Source organism: Paroedura picta, chromosome 5, assembly GCF_049243985.1.
Source record: "Paroedura picta isolate Pp20150507F chromosome 5, Ppicta_v3.0, whole genome shotgun sequence".
Lineage (NCBI taxonomy): Eukaryota > Metazoa > Chordata > Lepidosauria > Squamata > Gekkonidae > Paroedura > Paroedura picta.
The window spans coordinates 39,198,731-39,218,136 of NC_135373.1; the positions used below are offsets into that span (position 1 = coordinate 39,198,731).

At 45.5% G+C, this 19,406-nt stretch overlaps 2 protein-coding genes across 4 annotated transcripts in view; both read left to right on the forward strand.

Moving 5' to 3' along the window:
* KPNA6 (karyopherin subunit alpha 6) overlaps window positions 1-558 on the forward strand; it is a 36,661-nt gene extending 36,103 nt beyond the window's left edge. The window contains exon 15 of the mRNA XM_077337408.1: window positions 487-558. Coding sequence (XP_077193523.1) covers window positions 487-543 — 57 coding nt within the window. The 3' untranslated portion in view covers window positions 544-558. The remainder of the gene's footprint in view (window positions 1-486) is intronic.
* A 2,935-nt stretch (window positions 559-3,493) lies between these two features.
* On the forward strand, window positions 3,494-18,137 carry TXLNA (taxilin alpha). Of its 3 annotated transcripts, none has more exons than XM_077337411.1 (11): window positions 3,494-3,771; window positions 4,983-5,236; window positions 5,831-6,157; window positions 7,266-7,357; window positions 9,948-10,118; window positions 10,975-11,169; window positions 11,718-11,837; window positions 13,119-13,193; window positions 13,620-13,712; window positions 14,125-14,220; window positions 15,527-18,137. In XM_077337411.1, exons 2-11 carry the CDS (start codon window positions 5,017-5,019, stop codon window positions 15,869-15,871), a joined length of 1,734 nt encoding a protein of 577 aa, XP_077193526.1. In that variant the 5' UTR covers window positions 3,494-3,771; window positions 4,983-5,016; the 3' UTR covers window positions 15,872-18,137. The 3 variants fall into 3 exon arrangements, with proteins under 3 accessions (XP_077193526.1, XP_077193527.1, XP_077193525.1); XM_077337412.1 differs by having other exon boundaries at window positions 3,495-3,693; XM_077337410.1 differs by lacking the exon at window positions 3,494-3,771 and adding an exon at window positions 4,665-4,848.
* The last annotated feature ends 1,269 nt before the right edge of the window (window positions 18,138-19,406 follow it).

Consider the following 19,406-nt stretch of genomic DNA (forward strand, 5'->3'; position numbering starts at 1 on the left):
CGTCCTGTTACAGCTATTCTTACAGTTCTCTCATAGCTCTCTCCAGCCCACCCACTTCATACAGTGTCTGTTGTGGGGAGAGGAAGGGAAGCTGCTTTGGGACTCCTTCGGGTAGTGAAAAGGGGGGTATAAAAAACCAGCTCTTCTCCAATTTATATTGATTTTAATGCTTGATGCATCAAGGTTTTGTCCTGTATTAATTTATCTGCCTTTCTCAATGACACCAAGGTGGGATTACACAGTGCAATCAATAGGATTAGACCTCAATATAAATTACAGAAATCCAAAACAAAGCATAAAGACATGTTAAACCATGCAGAAAATGGTACTGGACTAATAAAAAGCAATGCAGTGGGAATGGAAAAATACATGCAGCAAACAGGTAATTCATAACTTGTGGGATGACAGCATTGTGGCCATTCCATGAGGTGTGGGAGGACACAACAAAATGCTTATATGTGGACATTTGATCTTGCCCATTTGCAGGGTGACACCCCCAGAAGGCCCTGCTCAAGTGAGCGAAACTGTCATGGATGTGTGTAGAAGAAGACGTGGTCCCACAGATTTGGGGTTCCAAAGCCATTTGTATGTGACAGGCAGTACCTTGAACTGAACTCTGAACAGCCAATGGGCAGTTAATGGAGTGACTACAGAATGAATGTAATGTGCAGGTTCCACCCAGCTCCAGATAACCAAGCATGCAGCACTTCGTATGTGAGTCTCCGGGTTAACTTCAACAGCAGACCCATGTATGTTTCATTATAGTAGTCCAGCCTTGATGTTGTAGTATGGATCCAGGTGGCTTGACTGGCCTAGTCAAAGTGGGGAAGCCATCTTTGGGGCTAAACAAAGAAATTATTTTCAGCTGCATTATTTTCCTCCTCTAGCTGTAATGCTGGATCCAATATGATCCCTAGGCTCTTAACTGAGTCAGCGAAGATCAGCTGAATCCCATTGAAAATTTTATGTACAATGACCAAAGCCTTCACCCTCCCAGCAAACATTATCTCTATCTTCTTGGGATTCACTCAGCATTACTTGTAGCAGAGGCCTACTGCTTGGACCTGATACAACCAAAAGCAGTCATTGACAGTGATGGAAGGTACCATGTTTAATTTGCTCCCTTGGTTTCAGTAGAATTTAGGCATAACTTTAGGATGATTGTGGGTGGAGTGCATGGTTTATAAAGAAGCATGTTGGAATCTTTCAAGATTCTCATCGGTATGCAATTGTGCTTTTGTACATTCTGGCATATCCTGAGCTCAATTCAGTGCTGCCATCCAGTTTCCCTACTCCACCTTGCCAAATTTGGGAAATGTACTTTAAACTCACTGTTTTCCTTATCTCTTGAAGTTCCTAGAAACCTGGAGCTGATTTTAATGCATGTCTGAGATTACCCATGTAGTATAGCAGTTTGAATATTAGACTAAGCTGGTGGAGACCAAGGGTTTACATCTCTTGATTGTCGTGAAACATTCTGGGTCAGCTTGGACCAGTCATTTTCTGCTAACCTAATTTACTTCTGTTGCTGCCAGGATAAAATAGAGACTCACAGTACACTATAATGAACTCCGAAGGGTGTGCTAAAACTGTAAAAGAGTTTGCTTTTCCATTAGATGAGTGCCATATTTCTGGGTAAATGAAACGTTAAAAGACTAGAGCTTCCTATAACTCTCCTGCAGTACCTGGATGGGATTATGCTCTTTTAGCATCCAACACATAGAAATTGAAACAGATTCATCATTTAAAAAAAAAAACCAAAAGTATTTACCTATTTAAATTTAATGTAGTTTGAAACCAACAGCACCTTTACCAAAAAGCTTTATTCAAGGAATAAGCTTTTATGTGCATATACCTTCAACAAAACTTTGTTGGTCTTAAAGATACCACTGGACTCAAAATTTGAGACTAACACAACTACCCACATGAATCTATTTACATTTAACATATTTGACATAACTCTAAAGAGCGACTCGCAGAAATATAAGTGTGATGGCGATGTTTTTATATGTTCATCCTAGGGTTGGGTGGGCAAAGTGGATCAGTATTATCTAGAGAGCACCTGTGTTCCAAGGTAGTCTCTTGTGGCGCAGAGTGGTACGGCAGCAGACATGCAGTCTGAACCTCTGCCAATGAGGCTGGGAGTTCAATCCCAGCAGTCGGCTCAAGGTTGACTCAGCCTTCCATCCTTCTGAGGTCGGTAAAATGAGTACTCAGCTTGCTGGGGGGTAAACGGTAATGACTGGGGAAGGCACTGACAAACCAGCCCGTATTGAGTCTGCCATGAAAGCGCTAGAGGGCATCACCCCAAGGGTCAGACATGACTCGGTGCTTGCACAGGGGATACCTTTACCTTTTTACCTGTGTTCCAGATGATGGGGTGAACCCAGATTGAACATGGCACTGAAGCCATGGTAAAATGGCAATCTAAACAGCAGTTTCTGTTAAGTAACTCTAGCTATCTGCTATGGTCCCATGGCACCTTAAGACCAACAAAGTTTAATTCTGGGAATAAGCTTTCATGTGCATGCACAACTTCAACAAAAGCTTACACCCAGAATTACATTTAATTGATCTTAAAGGTGCCACTGGACTCAAATTTTGTTCTGTCTGAAAATACCCTTCATTGTTTAATATTCATAGGAGGGGAGGGGGTTTCCCAGCCACTCTAGTTTTGACTAGTGCCTCACAGAGTACATAACTGAGCCTTTGTTTTTGACAACATTTCAGTGTTTTCCTTGGTAACCCTTTTTTACAGGATGCAAATGATCTCTACATAATATGTACAATAAAGCTTTATGTAGGTGGTGGAATATTTAACAAAATTAGATGGGTGAGGGTCATTACTTGAAAAGCGCTTGGATTTGTCTCCTTGCTACATACATGCCCTGGAGCCTCAGTAACATAACCCACAAAGAGAAATAACTGGCAATTTCTGCCAACTTAAAAAAAATACTCATTATTGAATTGTCTCCTAGCTACAGGCCTGACTACAGTCCTAACTGAAAAATAAGTAAGCAGAACAAAGATTGAGTGCAGTAGAACCTTTAAGGCCAACCACGTTTTATCCAAGATGTAAGCTTCCCAGTGCAAGCAGAGTCCGATAAAGATTTCGTGCTTTGTTCTGTGCTTCAGACCAACATGGCTACCTACCTGAATGAAAAATAAATTAAACGGAAGCTTATATTCAAATAAGATCACTGGCCCTTTTTTTTATTTTAAAGCAAATTGCGCGTGCCAGTACCATACTAAACCGGCATGTTTCGGCACACTTCATCTAAAGTCTGAGCTTCTGCGGTACAACTGTGTCCCCGAGAATGCTGGAAGTTGTAGTCTTCGTACGCTATGCCCCCTCTTCTTCCGTGGCGTGAAGGATGCTGGGAACCCCAGTCCCCCACTTCCCGCCTCGAGTGCCGCTTTTTCCACCGGCGTTTCCCGGCATGCCTCGCTAGAGCCCTCCTACTGATTGGCTGGTTGGTGTTGGTTACGCATGCGCGTTCTCACGCTCTGTCTGGAGCCGCTTCCATGCAACGTCGCGGAAGTTTTTTGGATCTGATTCTGTCCGGGGTGGGTGGGAGGAAGAGGGGACCCGGAGAAGGCGGACGAGGATCGCGGAGACGGTAGAATCTCCTCTTCTTGATTCGGCGACGGTTGGAGACGCGTCATTCCGCCTGGTCGTGACGTCATTTCTGAGTGAGTGACGTAACGGGGGTGACACGGTGAAGAACGTGGAGCGCTCGTAAAGGCTGTGGTAATTGTGACAGAACTCTGGTGGGTATGGGGGGGGTTGTCTTGTGTATACTTGAGTTCGAGTTGCTGAGTGGAGTGAGGTGGAGGTGGGGGCTGTGCTGGGTGGTGTGGAAGCGGTTCTGGGACTGAAGAGGTGAAAAGGTTGAGGCTGGGGTGGGCAAAGAGATGTGGGGTTGAAGGAGCCAGTGAATTACTGAGTGGATTATGGTGGGGGTGGACGGGGAGGAAATAGCAGAAAAGGACTTTTGTTGTTCAGTAGGGTGAATGACAGGAGTTGGAACAGGGCTGGACGGAAAAGGCAGGCACATATAAACTAGTGTCTGTGGTTAGTTGATCTGCAGTTGATATTTGTTTTTGTTAAATACGTAGTATGTGATTCATTGTTATTCAATTGTCTAATAGGTATTAAATGTTAATTTGTGTTGTAGTCTTTGCAAAATTTATGATTTCAATATGTGTGTATTTTAGTATTATTTTCTGTGGCTTTTGAGCTAGTGTAGTAAAATATTTGATGCTGATATAACGAGAGGTGAGGACTTAAGTGAGTAGTCGGGGGCCACTTTTTCCCCCTTTTAAGAATCCAACAAAAGAAATCGGAGCAGTTATTCAGTATTGACTATACTCTGGGAGTTTGGTGTCAAGAGTGGTTGGAATGTGATTTCTGTTTGTGACACAAAAGGGAGGGAAATGAGAAATCTACTAATCTGTGGGGACCCCTGATGTGTTTATAGCATGGAATAATTCAGCACTGCTTGATTTCCTGTATGCTCAGAGCAGGAAGAGGGGAGGACATAATTTACCAGTAAGCTGAGAACAAACAAGTGTGAGAACTGCCAGAAGCAGAACAGTAGCGAGCTGTCATGGAAACCACTTCTCTGTCTTTTGTGAGAGCCAGCATGTGTAGTGGTTAGAGTGTGTAGTGGTCAGACTAGGACCTGGGACACTTCAGGTTTGAATCACCCATCTGCTATGGAAACCTGCTGGATGTTTTGGGAGCCGTTACATTTTTTTCAGCTTCACAGAGTTCTTAAAAGGATAAAATGGAGAAGAAAAGAATGATGTACGCTGCTTGGAGTTCTCATTAAGGAGAATGATGGGGTATATACCAAATAAATAAAATACAAATATAAAATACCTTTCCATGCTTGGTGCTGATGAATGATTGCCATCAAAATAGCCAACCGCTCTCCTTTCTTATAGTAAAATAGTAATCCCTATTTTCCTTTTGTTAGGAATTGTTGGAAGTGGCTTTGGAGGCATCATACAATGAAGAACCAAGATGGCGAAAGCAAAGCTGTGCTGCTACCTGCCAGTCCTTGTAAAATAAACTGTAGTCTGGGGCCAGATGACCATGACGTAGTTGAATCTCCTGTAATATCTTCAGGAAGCTGTGAATGTCCACACCAGCCTGAGCCATGTAGCTCAATGCCTTTGGTTGATGGAAGTGGTGAAACTCCAGCAATTAAAGAACCAAGCAAGAAAGAGGGTTTGTGTTGCCATATTGCCCTAGTAGTAATTACATCTGTTTGAGTGTGTATCTTGCTCTCTGACATAGGCTCAGAGTAGCTTGCTACTCCCACTAACAAAGGTCTCTTTCTGTATCCACCCCTTTCTCGTTTTTATGATGTCCATTTTTCTACACATAGAAAGTTTTTTCTTCTCTCTTCTGCCATTAATAGGTGGGTGCACATTCTAAATGTTTCTCCACAGCTTGTCCAAATGCCCATCAAGCCGTGATAATTCAGAGATGGTGGAGAGAGATAACTGCCGAGATTTTTTTTTACTGACAGTGTTATAGGTTTGAGATAACATAGAGCATTAAACAGCAGCATAGCTCCCTGCAAAACCAATAACAAATTCAATGGTGGAGGGGCCTGGTAGGAGAAGAGTATTTACTTTCTAGTGTGTGGCTAAGCTTGCTTAGAACTGTCTTGATGTATTCAGTTTGTAGCTAGCTTCCTGTTATGAGAAATAGTGGAAGGGCACCTAGTGTAATCCACCTCAAGTCTTAGTGAGAAAGGGGCTATAAATAAATAAGGAATCCAAGGTGCAACATAGTGTCTCATGCTTATACCTGCAGCATCTCTGACGGATGAGGCTGCATCCCTGCCCAATCAGTCTGCCACCTGTGATGTCTCTGAAGAGCTGAGTAGACAGCTGGAGGATATCCTAAACACATACTGCATGGATACCAACCAAGAAGGTCCAGGAGATGACAGTGGGCAGAATGAGCCTGTAGAACTGGATGAGGCTGAAAAGGGCCGGAGTGAGTCCCCGCGGAATGGCGAGCAGGAGCAGAGTTGTCCTGAGATAAATGGGGAGAAAGAGAGCCCTAGGGGAGCCAATGATGAGGGTGTGGAGCGTGATCAGAAGCGAACCCAGGAAAAAAAGAAGGCCAAGGGTCTGGGTAGGTAGCTGGTTCCTTCCTCATTGTCATACATTCTCTTTCTGGTTAAAGCCAATCTGTGCTGTTATCCTGTTGTGCAAAAAATAAGTCAGAATTTGCTGTTGTTAATTTTCTTCATGGGGTTCCGATCTCTCTATCCATTCTGCCCTTGCTTCCATTGCATTAAGACAACCTACACAGGCTTTATTGGTTGCCATGCGCTCAGCTTTTTGGTATCACAGATGTTCTGGCTGGTGTTGCTGTGTGCTTAAGAAAACTGAGTTCCAAAGTCCGCAAACAACTTTGCAGAGTATCTAGTGCATGCACATCTTGCCCAAGTCTGTAGCTGTACTTTTGGCTTTTCATTGAACTATCTTGCTAATGAAACTTGCTTGTGCTATCTCTGGCAGCCACTGTAGTTGTTTAGTAAGGTTGGAAAAGCAGAGAACTTGTGGGTGAGGGGAAATCCCACCCCCAACTTCCCTCTCAGTTGCTCCCCCCCCCTCCCATCAATGCCTTCCATCCTCCCGCTTTCTCCCCCATCTCCCAATCAACACCACTTTTTCTCACAACTTTCCTGAAACTCTGCAGTTTTCTTCTTCCTCTCTTCCCACCTGTTCTTGCCTCCCACCACCACTCTTGAACAAAGTTTAGTGAGGTTCCCAGGCAACCTCAGAAGGGTGGCTCTCACTGCTATGTCATGAGATCTCCTTTTTCTTTAAGCTGAATTGCCTGCAGATTTTATATATATATAACCCCCTCACTTTTTTTTTCCTTTTCAGAACTTTCTGCAAATTTAGGGTTTCCCCAGGTTTGTTAGAAAATCTCCTACCCTGTCCATGTTCTGTATTAGCTATATGATGTGTTCCCCATGATGAAAAAGCTATAACCAGAGGGAAATCTTCCACTGAAAACTTCTGTTACTTTAGCGGCCCCAGAGAAAGTCTGCCAGGGTTTTTCACCACAAACAGGACTTCCCTGTCTCATATTAACTCTTCCTAACCTTGGAAATACCTCCTTGTTGGTCTAGTTTTTCACTTCACTCTCTCCTTTGCTCACCGCCCCCTCCTTATGCCCCCTCATTCCATTGTGCCCTGAATGTGTGTCTGCTTTGCCCTTTGTGTTCCAGGAAAGGAGATCACATTGCTGATGCAAACCCTCAACACCCTCAGCACGTCAGAAGAGAAGCTGGCAGCTCTCTGCAAGAAGTATGCAGAACTGGTTAGTTCCTGGCAGGGCAAGAAGAATGGGTGCTTGGATGGGGTGGCAGTGCAGGGGACAACTGAATAGGGCTTCTCTTGACATCTTCTTCTGTTCTCACTTTCCAAGTAATCTTATAGCTCAGAGGAAGATGTCTGTGGTTCCCTTTAATCTCACAGTGTCTTGATGATTTTGGGTAAGGTGCAACTGTTTAAAAGCCAGAAAACCACCACACAGAAATGCTTTATAGCCTTTCTTGGATCTAACTTGGTAAAATGGGTCTAGAAATATCTCTGTGTTTGGGGTGCTTCTCCAGGACCTCTAGTCTTCCTAGGGTAGAAGTCTGGGCTTGCTCAAGATACAGCATCTTTATTCTTGGCATCCCTTGTGGGCTTGCCATGAGTTCTGGGGCAACGATTGCTCGTAAATTTGCAGCCCCTCCAGGTGAGTGCTTGTACAGCTTGGACTGACTCTGCAAAAGTCAGTGCTTCCATTTTGCCAAGTCCTTAGCTAAGAGAAAGAGGGCCACAACAAGGCAAAATTAAGAAACAAATGGTGTAAAATGGTGTGTAAAAGGAAAGGAATAATTGAATAATCTCTGTGCATTTCACCAGAAAGAATTTACTGAAATAATATGAAAGCTGGCCTTTCCAAATGATTTTAATTAGATCAATGGCTTGGTATTTTTTTTTTTTTCAAATTTTGCTAAATCCTGTATTAGTTTATTTTCAAATATCTTAGGAAAAGGCACTGGTTATAAAAAATGGAACAGGGTGAAAATTACTGGAGGAAGCTTGTTCAGTTTTCTGCAAATTAACAACTACTTATGAATTGAACTTTGTACATGATCTGTGAAATTGTCCTGTATTTTATCTTTTAAAAATTATATATTTAATATATTTTTATTTATTGTTTATTATTTTGACTTCTATTCACCCCCTTCTCGGCGAATCACAATATGTTTAAAATCACGTAAAAATAATTCTAAAATACAAGATAAAATTTTATTTTAATTAAATTTTCCAATATAGGTATTCCAATATTTCACTTCAGATTCCTGACTCGGGATTGGGGGAGGGACATTGTATGCCATGGGACCAGCTCTTGACATTCTTGGAGGGAACTTCAACGCTTGACCTATACCAGTTGGGCTTTCATACTGGCCAAGGGGTGGAGACGGTGCTGGTTGCCCTGACAGATGATCTCCAACTGGATCGGAGTGGTTCAACTATCCTTGTGATGATAGATCAGTTCTCCACATTTGATGTGGTAAACCACTAGCTGTTAGCCTGCTGCCTCACTGGGGCCAGGATTCTGGGGACAGCCTTGCGGTGGCTGTGCTTCTTTCTGCGGAACTAGACAGAGGGTGGCACTGGGGGAAGAGTTGTTGCATCCCTACCAATTCCCTTGTAGAGTACCTCAAGGGGTGGTTCTCTCCTCCATACTGTTTAACATCTTCATGCGCCAAGCTCTACCTCCTGATGGATGGCTGCCCGGACTCCCCCCCCCCCCCCCCGATACATTCATCAGATGTTTGGAAGCTGTAGCTGGATTGTGTTAGAGCAGACTCACCTGAAACTCACCCCTTCCAAGACGGCTGGGTAGGAAGGCAGCAGATTGGGAAGCGCACCTCCCCACCTTGGCTGGGGTGAAACTCAACATCTTGCCCTCGACCAGGAACTTGGGGGTGATCCTGGATGCTTCTCTTTCTATAGAGGCCCAGGTCACAGGAGTAGCATGCACGGCATTTTACCAACTATTCCAAGCAAAGCTTACTAGTGCCCTACCTGTCATCAGATTGCTTGGACATGGTGATCCATTCAGTGGTCACTTACAGACAGGATTTCTGTAACTCACTCTATGCTGGCCTACCCTTGTCCTGATCTGGAAATTGCAGTTGGTACAAAATGCAGCTGGTAGGGTCCTCACAGGAACTCCTTGGAGGGCCCACATCCAGCCAGTGCTGAGGCAGATGTTTTGGTTGCCGGTTGTAGCCTGAATCAAGATCAAGGTTTTGGTGTTAACCTTTAAGGCCATCCATGGTCTGGGCCTCTTGTATCTGCAGAACCACCTGTCTCCTTATGCTCTTCACTCCGTGGGTATTAATTTGTTGGAGGTCCCCAGCCTGAAGGAGGTCCACCTGGCTTTGACCAGGGTCAGGGCTTTTTTGGTCCTGGCCCCAACCTGGTGGAAAGAGCTCCTGGGATAGCTGAGGGCACTGAAGGAGCTTTCTCAGTTCTGCTGGGCCTGCAAGATGGAGCCACGTCTTTGGTTGAGGCCAGGGTGGGCTAGATCTGGACCCCTTGCTAGCTACCCAGGTCATCAGGCAACTCTGGAATTGCCCCCAAAGCACTGTGCCATCCTAGGGTCTGTTATAAAGGGTGGGGAGGAGGAGAAATCTTTCGCTGCCTTGGAGGTGGATTTGTATAGGGATCTTTTAAATTGTTTTGTCTTGCACCGTTGATTTTGCATATCATCTTGCATCCCTTACCCCCCCCCCACACACACACACACAACAGTAGCATTTTCCCTCCCTCAATCAGTTTTGCTGCTGTAAGTTATTGGTATTCTTTATCCAGTTCCCTTTTCATGGTTGCCTTTCTCTTGCCAGCTTGAAGAGCACCGAAACTCTCAGAAACAGATGAAAATCTTGCAGAAGAAGCAGACTCAGTTGGTGCAGGAAAAGGACCAACTACGGAGTGAGCACAGCAAAGCAATCTTGGCCCGCAGCAAGTTGGAGAGCTTGTGCCGAGAGCTTCAGAGGCACAACCGCACTCTCAAGGCAAGAGAGTCCTGCCCTAAGCCACCCCATTGCTGTTGCCGTAGCCTGCTTGCCAGGGCTCCATGACTTATCCTGTGCTATATTCACATGCAACATTCTAGCCTCAATGGCTTTTGAGACTGAAAGTTTGTTTTTTGCATTTTTGGTTTTTGTTGTTGTTGTTGTTTTTTTGAGGGGGGATGCCAGGAATTCCTAGCTGTTTATTCTGCTAGCTCAGTCCTTTGTTCCAAGAAGGCAGCACAGACAATGCTCTGGCCAAGCATGGCATTCTGAGGGTATCAATTTAAACCTTCCCAGTTGATTGGAAGAGATTGTGATGGGGTTCCAAGGCCCAGGAGAGGAGACAAGGAGGATTGTGGGCCTACCAACTAGACTTGGGATGTGCAGTTCTATCAGGAGCTGTGTCTAGCTGCCATTCATTGAGTTGGCTTAGAGATCCATGGAGCTGTCCGTATTCAGCTGGCCAGGATGCATTTCAACTTGCTTTCCCCCCCAAGAAACAAAAGAGAATATAAAGTTCTTTCTACTCCTGTTTTATCCCTCCAAGTAGCCCTGTGGCTTAGATTAGGCTGAGAGAGAGTGACTGGCCCAAGGTCACCCAATGGGTTTTATTGTAGAGTGGGGAATTTGAATCCTGGTCTTCCCATTCTAGTCTGGCTGCCACAGTGACATGGTGCCAATTCAGCCTGACTGAGATTATTTCAAGCAGGGAACTTTTCTAGCCCTGCAGCCTGAGAAATCTTTTAACTTGGAAATCCCAGGGATTGAACCTATTGAACTTCCTGCATGTGATTAAGTTAGGGCCACTCTCCAGCCTTAGGAAATTGACTGACTTTCTCCCCCCCCCCCCGATTAGGAGGAGGGTGTCCAGCGTGCCCGTGAAGAAGAGGAGAAGCGAAAGGAGGTGACCTCTCATTTTCAGGTGACCCTCAATGACATCCAGTTGCAGATGGAGCAGCACAACGAGCGCAACTCCAAGCTGCGGCAGGAGAACATGGAGTTGGCCGAGCGGCTGAAGAAGCTCATCGAGCAGTATGAGCTGCGGGAGGAGGTGGGCAAGCCCCTGGGCTCAAGTGTTTGTGTGTTGTGGGGGTGGGTGGAGGTCAGCCTGGTTCACGCAATGTTTCAAGGCTCTGTGGGAGCCCATAGAATTGCATTGGGAACTTCCATAGAAAGAGGTTTAGGAGATCTTCTGGTCTTAGCAGCCTTGCATCCTTATCTCCTAATTGTTTCATCCCTCTTAAAAATGCTGCATCCTCTTTATGATATCCATATTCTATGCCACATTACATGTGTGAAAGTGTAACTAACTGCAGCAGACTTACAGTGACCCCACAGAGGTGGCTGCCATTGCCTGCCTGTAGGAGCCAACGCTCGTCTCTCTTCGGTCTCCCATCCAAGTACTAACCAGGTCAGACCTTCCTTAGCTTCTTAGATCTGATGAGATCAGGCTTGCCCGGGACATTCAGTTCAGGGCTTACAGTATTATTAGTGAAGTCATACTTTTGATGCTTATGCTCTGGACAAAGGCTCTGATTTTAGGGCTCGGCCTGTGTTCAGCAAGGCTGTTCTCTTGACCGTTGCTTTTCTTGTCTGCAGCACATTGACAAAGTCTTCAAACACAAGGACCTGCAGCAGCAGTTGGTGGATGCCAAACTACAGCAGGCCCAGGAGATGCTGAAGGAGGCTGAGGAGAGGCACCAGCGAGAGAAGGACTTTGTGAGTCTCTGTTAAATGATGTCTGAGGAGGCCGAAGTCTGGCTGCCACCTCAGGATGGAAGAAAAGTGCTATAGGGCACTGGAAATGTGATGTTTTCAGTCCGAGTTAGGAAACCGGTGGGAGGGAGGGAGAGAGTTGTGGTTGGGGAGAAGTTGATGGGATTTGCTGGGTTCCTAGCTGGAGTAAAAGGTTGCCTGCTAGAGGATGCTTGGGTAAGAGGTAACCATTACATCCTGCAAATGGAAGTTTTGGACTACAGCGATGGTCGGGCTGAGGATCTTTTGGAGCGTTTCCATTTCCTAGGCCAAATTCATGAAGGTGCCAGGAGATTTATCGCTTTCTTTTAATATTTAATATATTTCTGTGCTCCTTTCCACCAACTTAGGGTTTTCAAGGTGGGAAATGTTAAAACATCCTAACAATAAAACAAGATTTAAAATAATAAAGTATATATAGTAAGGTAATTCAATACAAATATACACACATGATATCAAAACCAGGGAGAGGGAGGGCCTTCCTGTTCATGTAGATCTCCCCCCAGTGAGTATCCTGGATAGGGTCTCACTTCACCTGAGTTTGTATGCCTGGGTCACGCAGGCAGGAGTACAAGAGATTAGAATGGATAAACTTTCCCTGGATCCCCATGACAGCTTGGAGCAGGAAAGGGTGCATGAGCCAGGATCTTTACTCAGGCCTTAGCTGTGAGAATAAGTTTAGCCTACACTGCCCTACAACTGCAGGCAGCAGTTCAACTCAGTGGGTGCTGTTAGGTAAGGAGCCCCCACCCCCCTAAAAAAATTATTCTGTGAAGAGTAAATAATCCTGTGAAGAAAAGGAAAAGTAGGTTTTTATACCCCACTTTTCAGTACCCACAGGAGTCTCAAAGTGGCTTGCAGTCGCTTTCCCTTTCTCTCCACAACAGACACCCTGTGAGGTAGGGAGCCTAAAAGAGCTCTGACAGAACTGCTCTGTGAGAACAGCTCTAAAGAGGACTGCGACTAGCCTAAGACCACGCAGCTGGCTGCATGTGAAGGAGCAGGGAATCAAACCCAGCTCTCCAGATTAGAGGCTGCCACTCTTTTTTTTTTAATTTTATTTTTTAATAGACATAGAAAGTAAAAAAATAACAGTGACATCAAAGGTACAGTGTAGATAAAAGAAAAACAAAAAGCCAATTAGCAACCACAAAACAAACACAATATGATAGAGAAGATATAGTGCCGTTGTGCAGAGTGAATGGCTCTTCTGACTTCTTTTCACCACCATTCCTTTTCTTGAAGCTGTTGAAAGAGGCTGTGGAATCCCAGAGAATGTGTGAGTTGATGAAGCAACAGGAGACCCATCTTAAGCAGCAGGTAGGTGTGTGTGCGCATTTGTCCTTTCCTCTGACCCAAAAAGGACAAATGTTTTCCGCCTATTCCAGTCAGAAGTAGCAGACTAAGGGATTGTGGCTTCCTTCGCCTAAACTGATTGGGGGTGGTCACTATTAATTGCTTTTGATTATTAACTTGATTTTCTAGTCAGGTCTGCCTCCTCCCTGTGGGAAGGCATGGTACAGAACTTTGTTATGCTTCAGTAAATTGTGCCTTAAGGCAGGGGTAGTCAACCTGTGGTCCTCCAGATGTCCATGGACAGCGTTTGCTGGCAGGGGCTCATGGGAACTGTAGTCCATGAACATCTGGAGGACCACAGGTTGACTACCCCTGCCTTAAGGTCCTAAACCTCAGTGGGTTGCTACAGCTTTAGCTGTAAACACCTCTCCTGTTCCTTCCTCTTTCCAGCTGGCCCTCTACACAGAGAAGTTTGAAGAGTTTCAGAACACTCTTTCCAAAAGCAGTGAAGTGTTCACCACCTTCAAGCAAGAAATGGAGAAGGTATGTTGTACCTGGGCTAAGGCAGCTCCGGTCTTTCCCCGCTGCAGCTGCAAGGTGGCAGGAAAGCGTCTTCTGCCTTTGGCAGAGGCTGACATATATTGCGCTTCTACATAAATCCAGGGAGAATAGACCTGTAAGGCAGGCCAGCTCACTCACTACCTAACTTGCTGCCTTGGGCATCCCACGCACCAACTGCTACTTGCAGGGTTGTTGGGTTTCCCAGGCCTGACTGTCATATTCTTTTCTGTTGAGAATGTGGGTAGCTGCCACGGTACAGGGCAGTGGGCGAAATTCACAGGGCTGCATTGCTACCCTTTGAAGTCAGGCAGATCTATTTGGAATTGGCTTGCGTTAATGCTTTGTCTTTCTTCCCTTCCCTTCCCTTTCTCCCCCTGGCTTTTCAATGCTGCAGATGACAAAGAAGATCAAGAAGCTGGAAAAAGAGACCACGATGTACAGGTCCCGCTGGGAAAGCAGCAACAAGGCTCTTCTGGAAATGGCAGAAGAGGTGGGGACACATTGTGGAGGGTGGGGGTGTAGTCGGCACACGTTTCACCCCTTGAGTGCCAGTGACCTCTGTGAACATCGCATGAGGAGGTAGAATTACAGCAATGGGGGAGAGGAAGGCCAGCGTATTCTCACAGTACCCAGTTCTGTAGAGATTTATCAGTCACATCTGTGCTGTCGTTTGGGGTTATTCCGGGCACTCAATTAGGCTTCTCTTTATGCACCGACTGGGATTTTTTTTGCTGCAAATGCAATACCTCAGGAGTGTGCATTGTGTTGGGGACCCTATGGAAAGAATGGCTGGGAATTGTTTCCCTTGTTTCCATAGTCGTTCACTAACTCCGATGGGAGCCAAACGCATGAAACAATATTCCCGTTCCGACAGCTGGGGAATGAATGGCACTGCTGTCGTCCCCCGTCCCCCCCCCCCCATTCCCTAAAACTCTTGTGTTCTGCCAGTTTAAGAAAAGTGTCAGGAGGGTAGCCATGCTGGATTTTGAGTCCAGTAGCATCTTAGAGGCCAACAAGATTTTGGGGGTACCTGACAAAGGGAGCTTTGACTCTCAAAAGCTTATACCCTGAAAAACTCTACTGAACTTGAATTAAGTGTAAGCATGTTGGTGATGGTGACAAGTGCTGCCAAATAGCAGCCAACCCCCTAGAGCTTCCAAGGCAAAAGAGGAGCAGAGGTGATTGGCCGTTGCCTGTCAGCATGGCAACCCTGGACTTCCATGGAGGTCTCCCTTCCAAGTACTAACCAGGGATTACCCTGCTTAATTTTGGAGATCTAATCTAATGAGGTCAGATTAGCATGGGCCTGCCAGATCAGGGATTAAGGATGTTAGGCCTCAGGCATTTGGGGCATGGCCAGCAGGTGGAGAGGGAGAAGTATCGATTGGGTCCCAAGCACTTAGTTCTACAGTGCTAACTGGTGGCCATTTCAGCTTGTCATTTATTAATTTCTTGTGGGTGGGGGGGTGCTCCGTTACCAATTTGGTGTAGTGGTTAGGAGTGCAGACTTCTAATCTGGCACGCCAGATTCTGTTCTGCACTCCTCTACATGCAGCCAGCTGGGTGACCTTGGGCTCGCCACAGCACTGAGAAAGCTGTTCTGACTGAGCAGTAATATCAGGACTCTCTCAGCCTCACCTCCCTCACAGGGTGTCTGTTGTGGGGAGAGGAAAGGGAAGGCAACCGTAAACCGCTTTGAGACTCCTTGGGGTAGAGAAAAGCGGCATATAAGAATCAACTCTTCCTTCTTCTACTTTGGAAACCAGTTTGGAGTTGACCATCTTCTTCTCCTGCAGAAAACCCTCCGGGACAAAGAGCTGGAAGGGCTCCAGGTGAAAATCCAACGCCTTGAGAAGCTGTGCCGAGCCCTCCAGACGGAGCGCAATGACCTGAACAAGAAGGTGCAAGACCTGTGTGCCCTGGCCTGTCCATCTGCTGGCATGGGCACCCTGGAACCGCCAAAGGACCAATTGCCAGGCAGCACAGAGGAGCTGGCACTGCAGGGCACAGTGGTGGGGGAATACTTTACTCCGACACAGGCAGGGTGCTGCACAGGACCACCAGCTGAGATTCTTGGTGAACCGAGCATAGGAGCCCAAGCTCGGGAAGAGACAGAGGCAGCTGCAAATTCGGTTGAGTGAAGGTGGAGGAAGGGAGGCGGACTAGCAAATTTGGAGAGACTGATCTAGTCACCTGTCCTGACGCCAGGGCTGGGGGTGAGAGCTCAGCCCTTTCTGGGCCTTTGAGATTCTCCAGTTATAGGTTTTCACAGTACTGAAAGCTTTTTTTTTTTTGGTTGCTTTTTTAAACAGAAATCTATATATAACACAAAGTTGTGCAGGGCAACCCCCACTTTTTATATATAAAGAGAGAGACAGAGATAAATTAGATTGATCCACTTTGCTATGTGCTGTGTGACATTTAAGGCAGTGTAACCCAAAAAAACTGAAGGATGGCCCCGGGCAAACCTCTCGCCCCAATCTCTCCCATTCCACAGTAGTGGCATCTGTCTGGCCCCTGCAGCTTACTGGGTGCTATGCTATAAATACAAATGTAAAGCAAAAAGTGGATGTCGCAGGGGCTTGCAGGATTTTCCTCACCTTCCTAAAAGTTTTTTTGGGGGTACTCTGCTATAAATACAAATGTAAAAAAGTGGGCATCACAGGGGCTTGCACGATTTTCCTCCCCATCCTAAAAGTTTCAGTGGGCATGGGTGTGGAATATAGCCCCAAAGCTTAAAACCAGTACAGGAGACTCAGGAGTTTGGTATGTTGCAAGTTGTTTAATTTTGGGATTGACCTTTTTTTAAAAAAAAATAAAGTCAGTGTGGTTTTGTTTCATGGGGGAACAGGAGACGGAGGCCATGGAGCCCTGTCAGTTTGGGGAGAGGAGGTAATCCCTTCCAGGACTTTGCTACTTTCAGAATCTATGTCTCAATAGCCTTATAACTTCACCGTTGCCTCAATGCATATATGCACACACGCACAAGCGTATGTATTAAAGGTTTAATCCAAAGGTTTTTACATCCTTAAAGTGTTTTGCACAAGATGAATGTCCACTCGCCTGTTTGTACACAGCAGATCCTTGGGGTGGGGGTAGCTTACCCCAGTAGGTAAGGAGGCTGGTAAGCTTCTCTTCTCCACAGGGCTTTGGTAGCAAGTCACAGGGTGACACAATTTGATTTCCATTCCACTCACCATTGGGTAACAAATAGAGAACTGCAGGTTTGCTGCTGTCCAGAGGTTGGCAGCAGTGACTGGCATTCTTTACCTTAACTGCACTTTTGATGGGCCTTCCTTTCTGCAGAGTCCTGTAGGGGAGACCATGAGATGCCCCTTTTAGTCTTTAGAAATTCCCCTGCAGATATCAGCACACTTCTGTGTGGGGCCTTAGTTTACCGTCATGCATTTCGTTCCATTACAACCAGCTGCAGCTTCATATTTTGTGATCGCTCTTTCCCTCCCTTTCTGGATCCATTTTTTTCCAGGTCTAGCATTCCTTTCTTGCAGAGCTGTTTCTCCTCTAGGTGTGTTGTGTTGTGAGCTTTTGAGAGCCAGTCTGTGGGAGCGGTTGATGGAGAGACACTCATAATGCCTATGAACCGGCAAGCTCTCAGTAGTCCAGCCGCTGCATTAGACCACCAGGTTTCTTCTTTCCTTTGGTGCAGTTCAAATGAGCAGATCAGCTTCCCCATTTGGGAGGCGGGGTTGCTTTTGTTTTCTTGGGTCCTTTGTTGGAAGTGGTGGTCCCGTCATAGTGACTTCTTGCACCTGGAACTGGCAGAAAGTAAACAAAGTGTATGCAAATGGAGGCCACAACTTGGATCTTGGATTACTATTGAGTGGGAGTTGGCCACCTTTATCCAGTTATTTCTCTGCTCTTGCCCTTTCAACAGAACTTTCAGGATGTTTTTAACAGCTGTGGTACAGATAGACTCTATCTGGAAATGTGTGTCTCTCTTGTATCCAGCACAAACAAGCTCAGCGACACATTTGGCTCTTCCTTCTGCTTTGAACAGCAAGATTGGTTTTGAAACTCACAGAGCTAGCTATTCCTAGACTGCATCCCAATTAGCTTAAACATTTGGACAGGGCTTGCATGGTTTGTATTGTTTCCCTGTGTATTCTTTCAGAGAAATAGATTAATCTTGAATTGGCTGGCTTAATTGGGCTTTGAAAAAAGTTACACGTTTTGTATAAGGCTTCTTGAATTTTTGAGAATCTGAAAGCGCTGGTGAGCCGCTTAGACGGAATGGCAGAATTCTTCAGCTTCAGAACCAGATCCTTCGGCCCTGGCTCAGTAGGCGCTTGGGATTTTCCAGCCTGGACTGTTTAATTATATGCCGAAATACAGGGTGATACCTTGCTATTTATACTACAATATAAATTAAACTAATGTTGTATATTTCTTTCTAGTACTTTTTTTTTTAAATCCCACTCTTCCCCCAGCAACTCTGGGGTCATGTGAATGGTTCTTATGGTTCAAGATGCTGAGTTCAAAGAGAGTGGCTGATCCACTGCCCTCATGGCATAGCAGGGATATGAACTTCGATGGTGTTGTCCTCTGATCTCTGCACCAGCCTGGTTTTTCTCTGAATGCAACAGACTTCCCTTCCAGTGATATACTGATACTGTCCTTCCAGTGCCTGAAACAGTTTGCTGTGAAAGCCGGTAATGGTTTTGTGTTATAGAAGTCCAGAAGTCCCTTTGATGTCCAGATCTAATTTACAATGTCCTTTGGCTTCAGATTTATTACCACCACCCCCCCCTTTATGCTGAAGTTGTTTAGGGGTTAATACTGCTGCTGATGAGAGGTCCCAGGAAAAGGCTTAGTCAGAAACCCTAGTACTCTAACCGGGTTGGGCCCAGCTGCCAGTATCATAGTGGTTGCCGAACCACAGGCAGGGCCATCTTAACAGCATTATGGGCCCTTGGACAGAGCAGTGCTCTGAGACCCTACCCGCACAACCACAAAGTGTTAATTATTAATAAACATTTATTGGTACCATCCATAAAGTTAATATTTGCTGAGCACCATGTTTTTCATCACAGATGTTTGGGCAATGTGACATGAGCCTTGAAGTTGAAAAAAAAACTTCATTTGTAAAATAGTACTCCGTTGGCAAATCATACTGGTGCAGAAGGCAGAATATGAAGTTAAAATGAACTACTACATGAACTATTACTGACCGGTAGCTTACCGGCTGCTGCAGACTAACTGCTGCCTCCCCTTGAAGACCCAGGAAAAAATCTGCTGTAGGCTTTTCTCCAAAACTTATTTTACAAGGCTTATGTATTTATTTGTTTGTTATATTTATGTACTGCCCTCCCCGGAGTCTCAGGGCAATTAACATAAAACGTATAAACAATGCACAAAATAATCCATAACATATAAATAACCGTAACAACAATACTAATGACTGATAGTTGTAACAGTGCAAGCAGGTGCAGAGTGCACTGATGGAGTTCTGGGAGAGAGCAGGGGTCCTTCAGACGCTGTTGGTTTTCTGCACCGCTTAGTTGACAGCTTTCTTTGTGGGGGCCCTCCATTGTCAATGTTCTATTCCCAGGACAGAGCAAAACTCACGTGTCGAGCGTGTGTAGTTTGGGATTTTTTGTTGCTCTTCCTCAGAAGTCGCTGTCATTGAAGAAAAGATTGCGCTTCACCATGGGCAAC

Bases quoted from the DNA above. Each gene is read 5' to 3' on its own strand.
- TXLNA (XM_077337410.1), top strand. The intron at 13,194-13,619 runs GTAGGTGTGTGT...TCCTCTTTCCAG, and splicing joins AGACCCATCTTAAGCAGCAG to CTGGCCCTCTACACAGAGAA. The intron at 14,221-15,526 runs GTGGGGACACAT...CTTCTCCTGCAG, and splicing joins TTCTGGAAATGGCAGAAGAG to AAAACCCTCCGGGACAAAGA.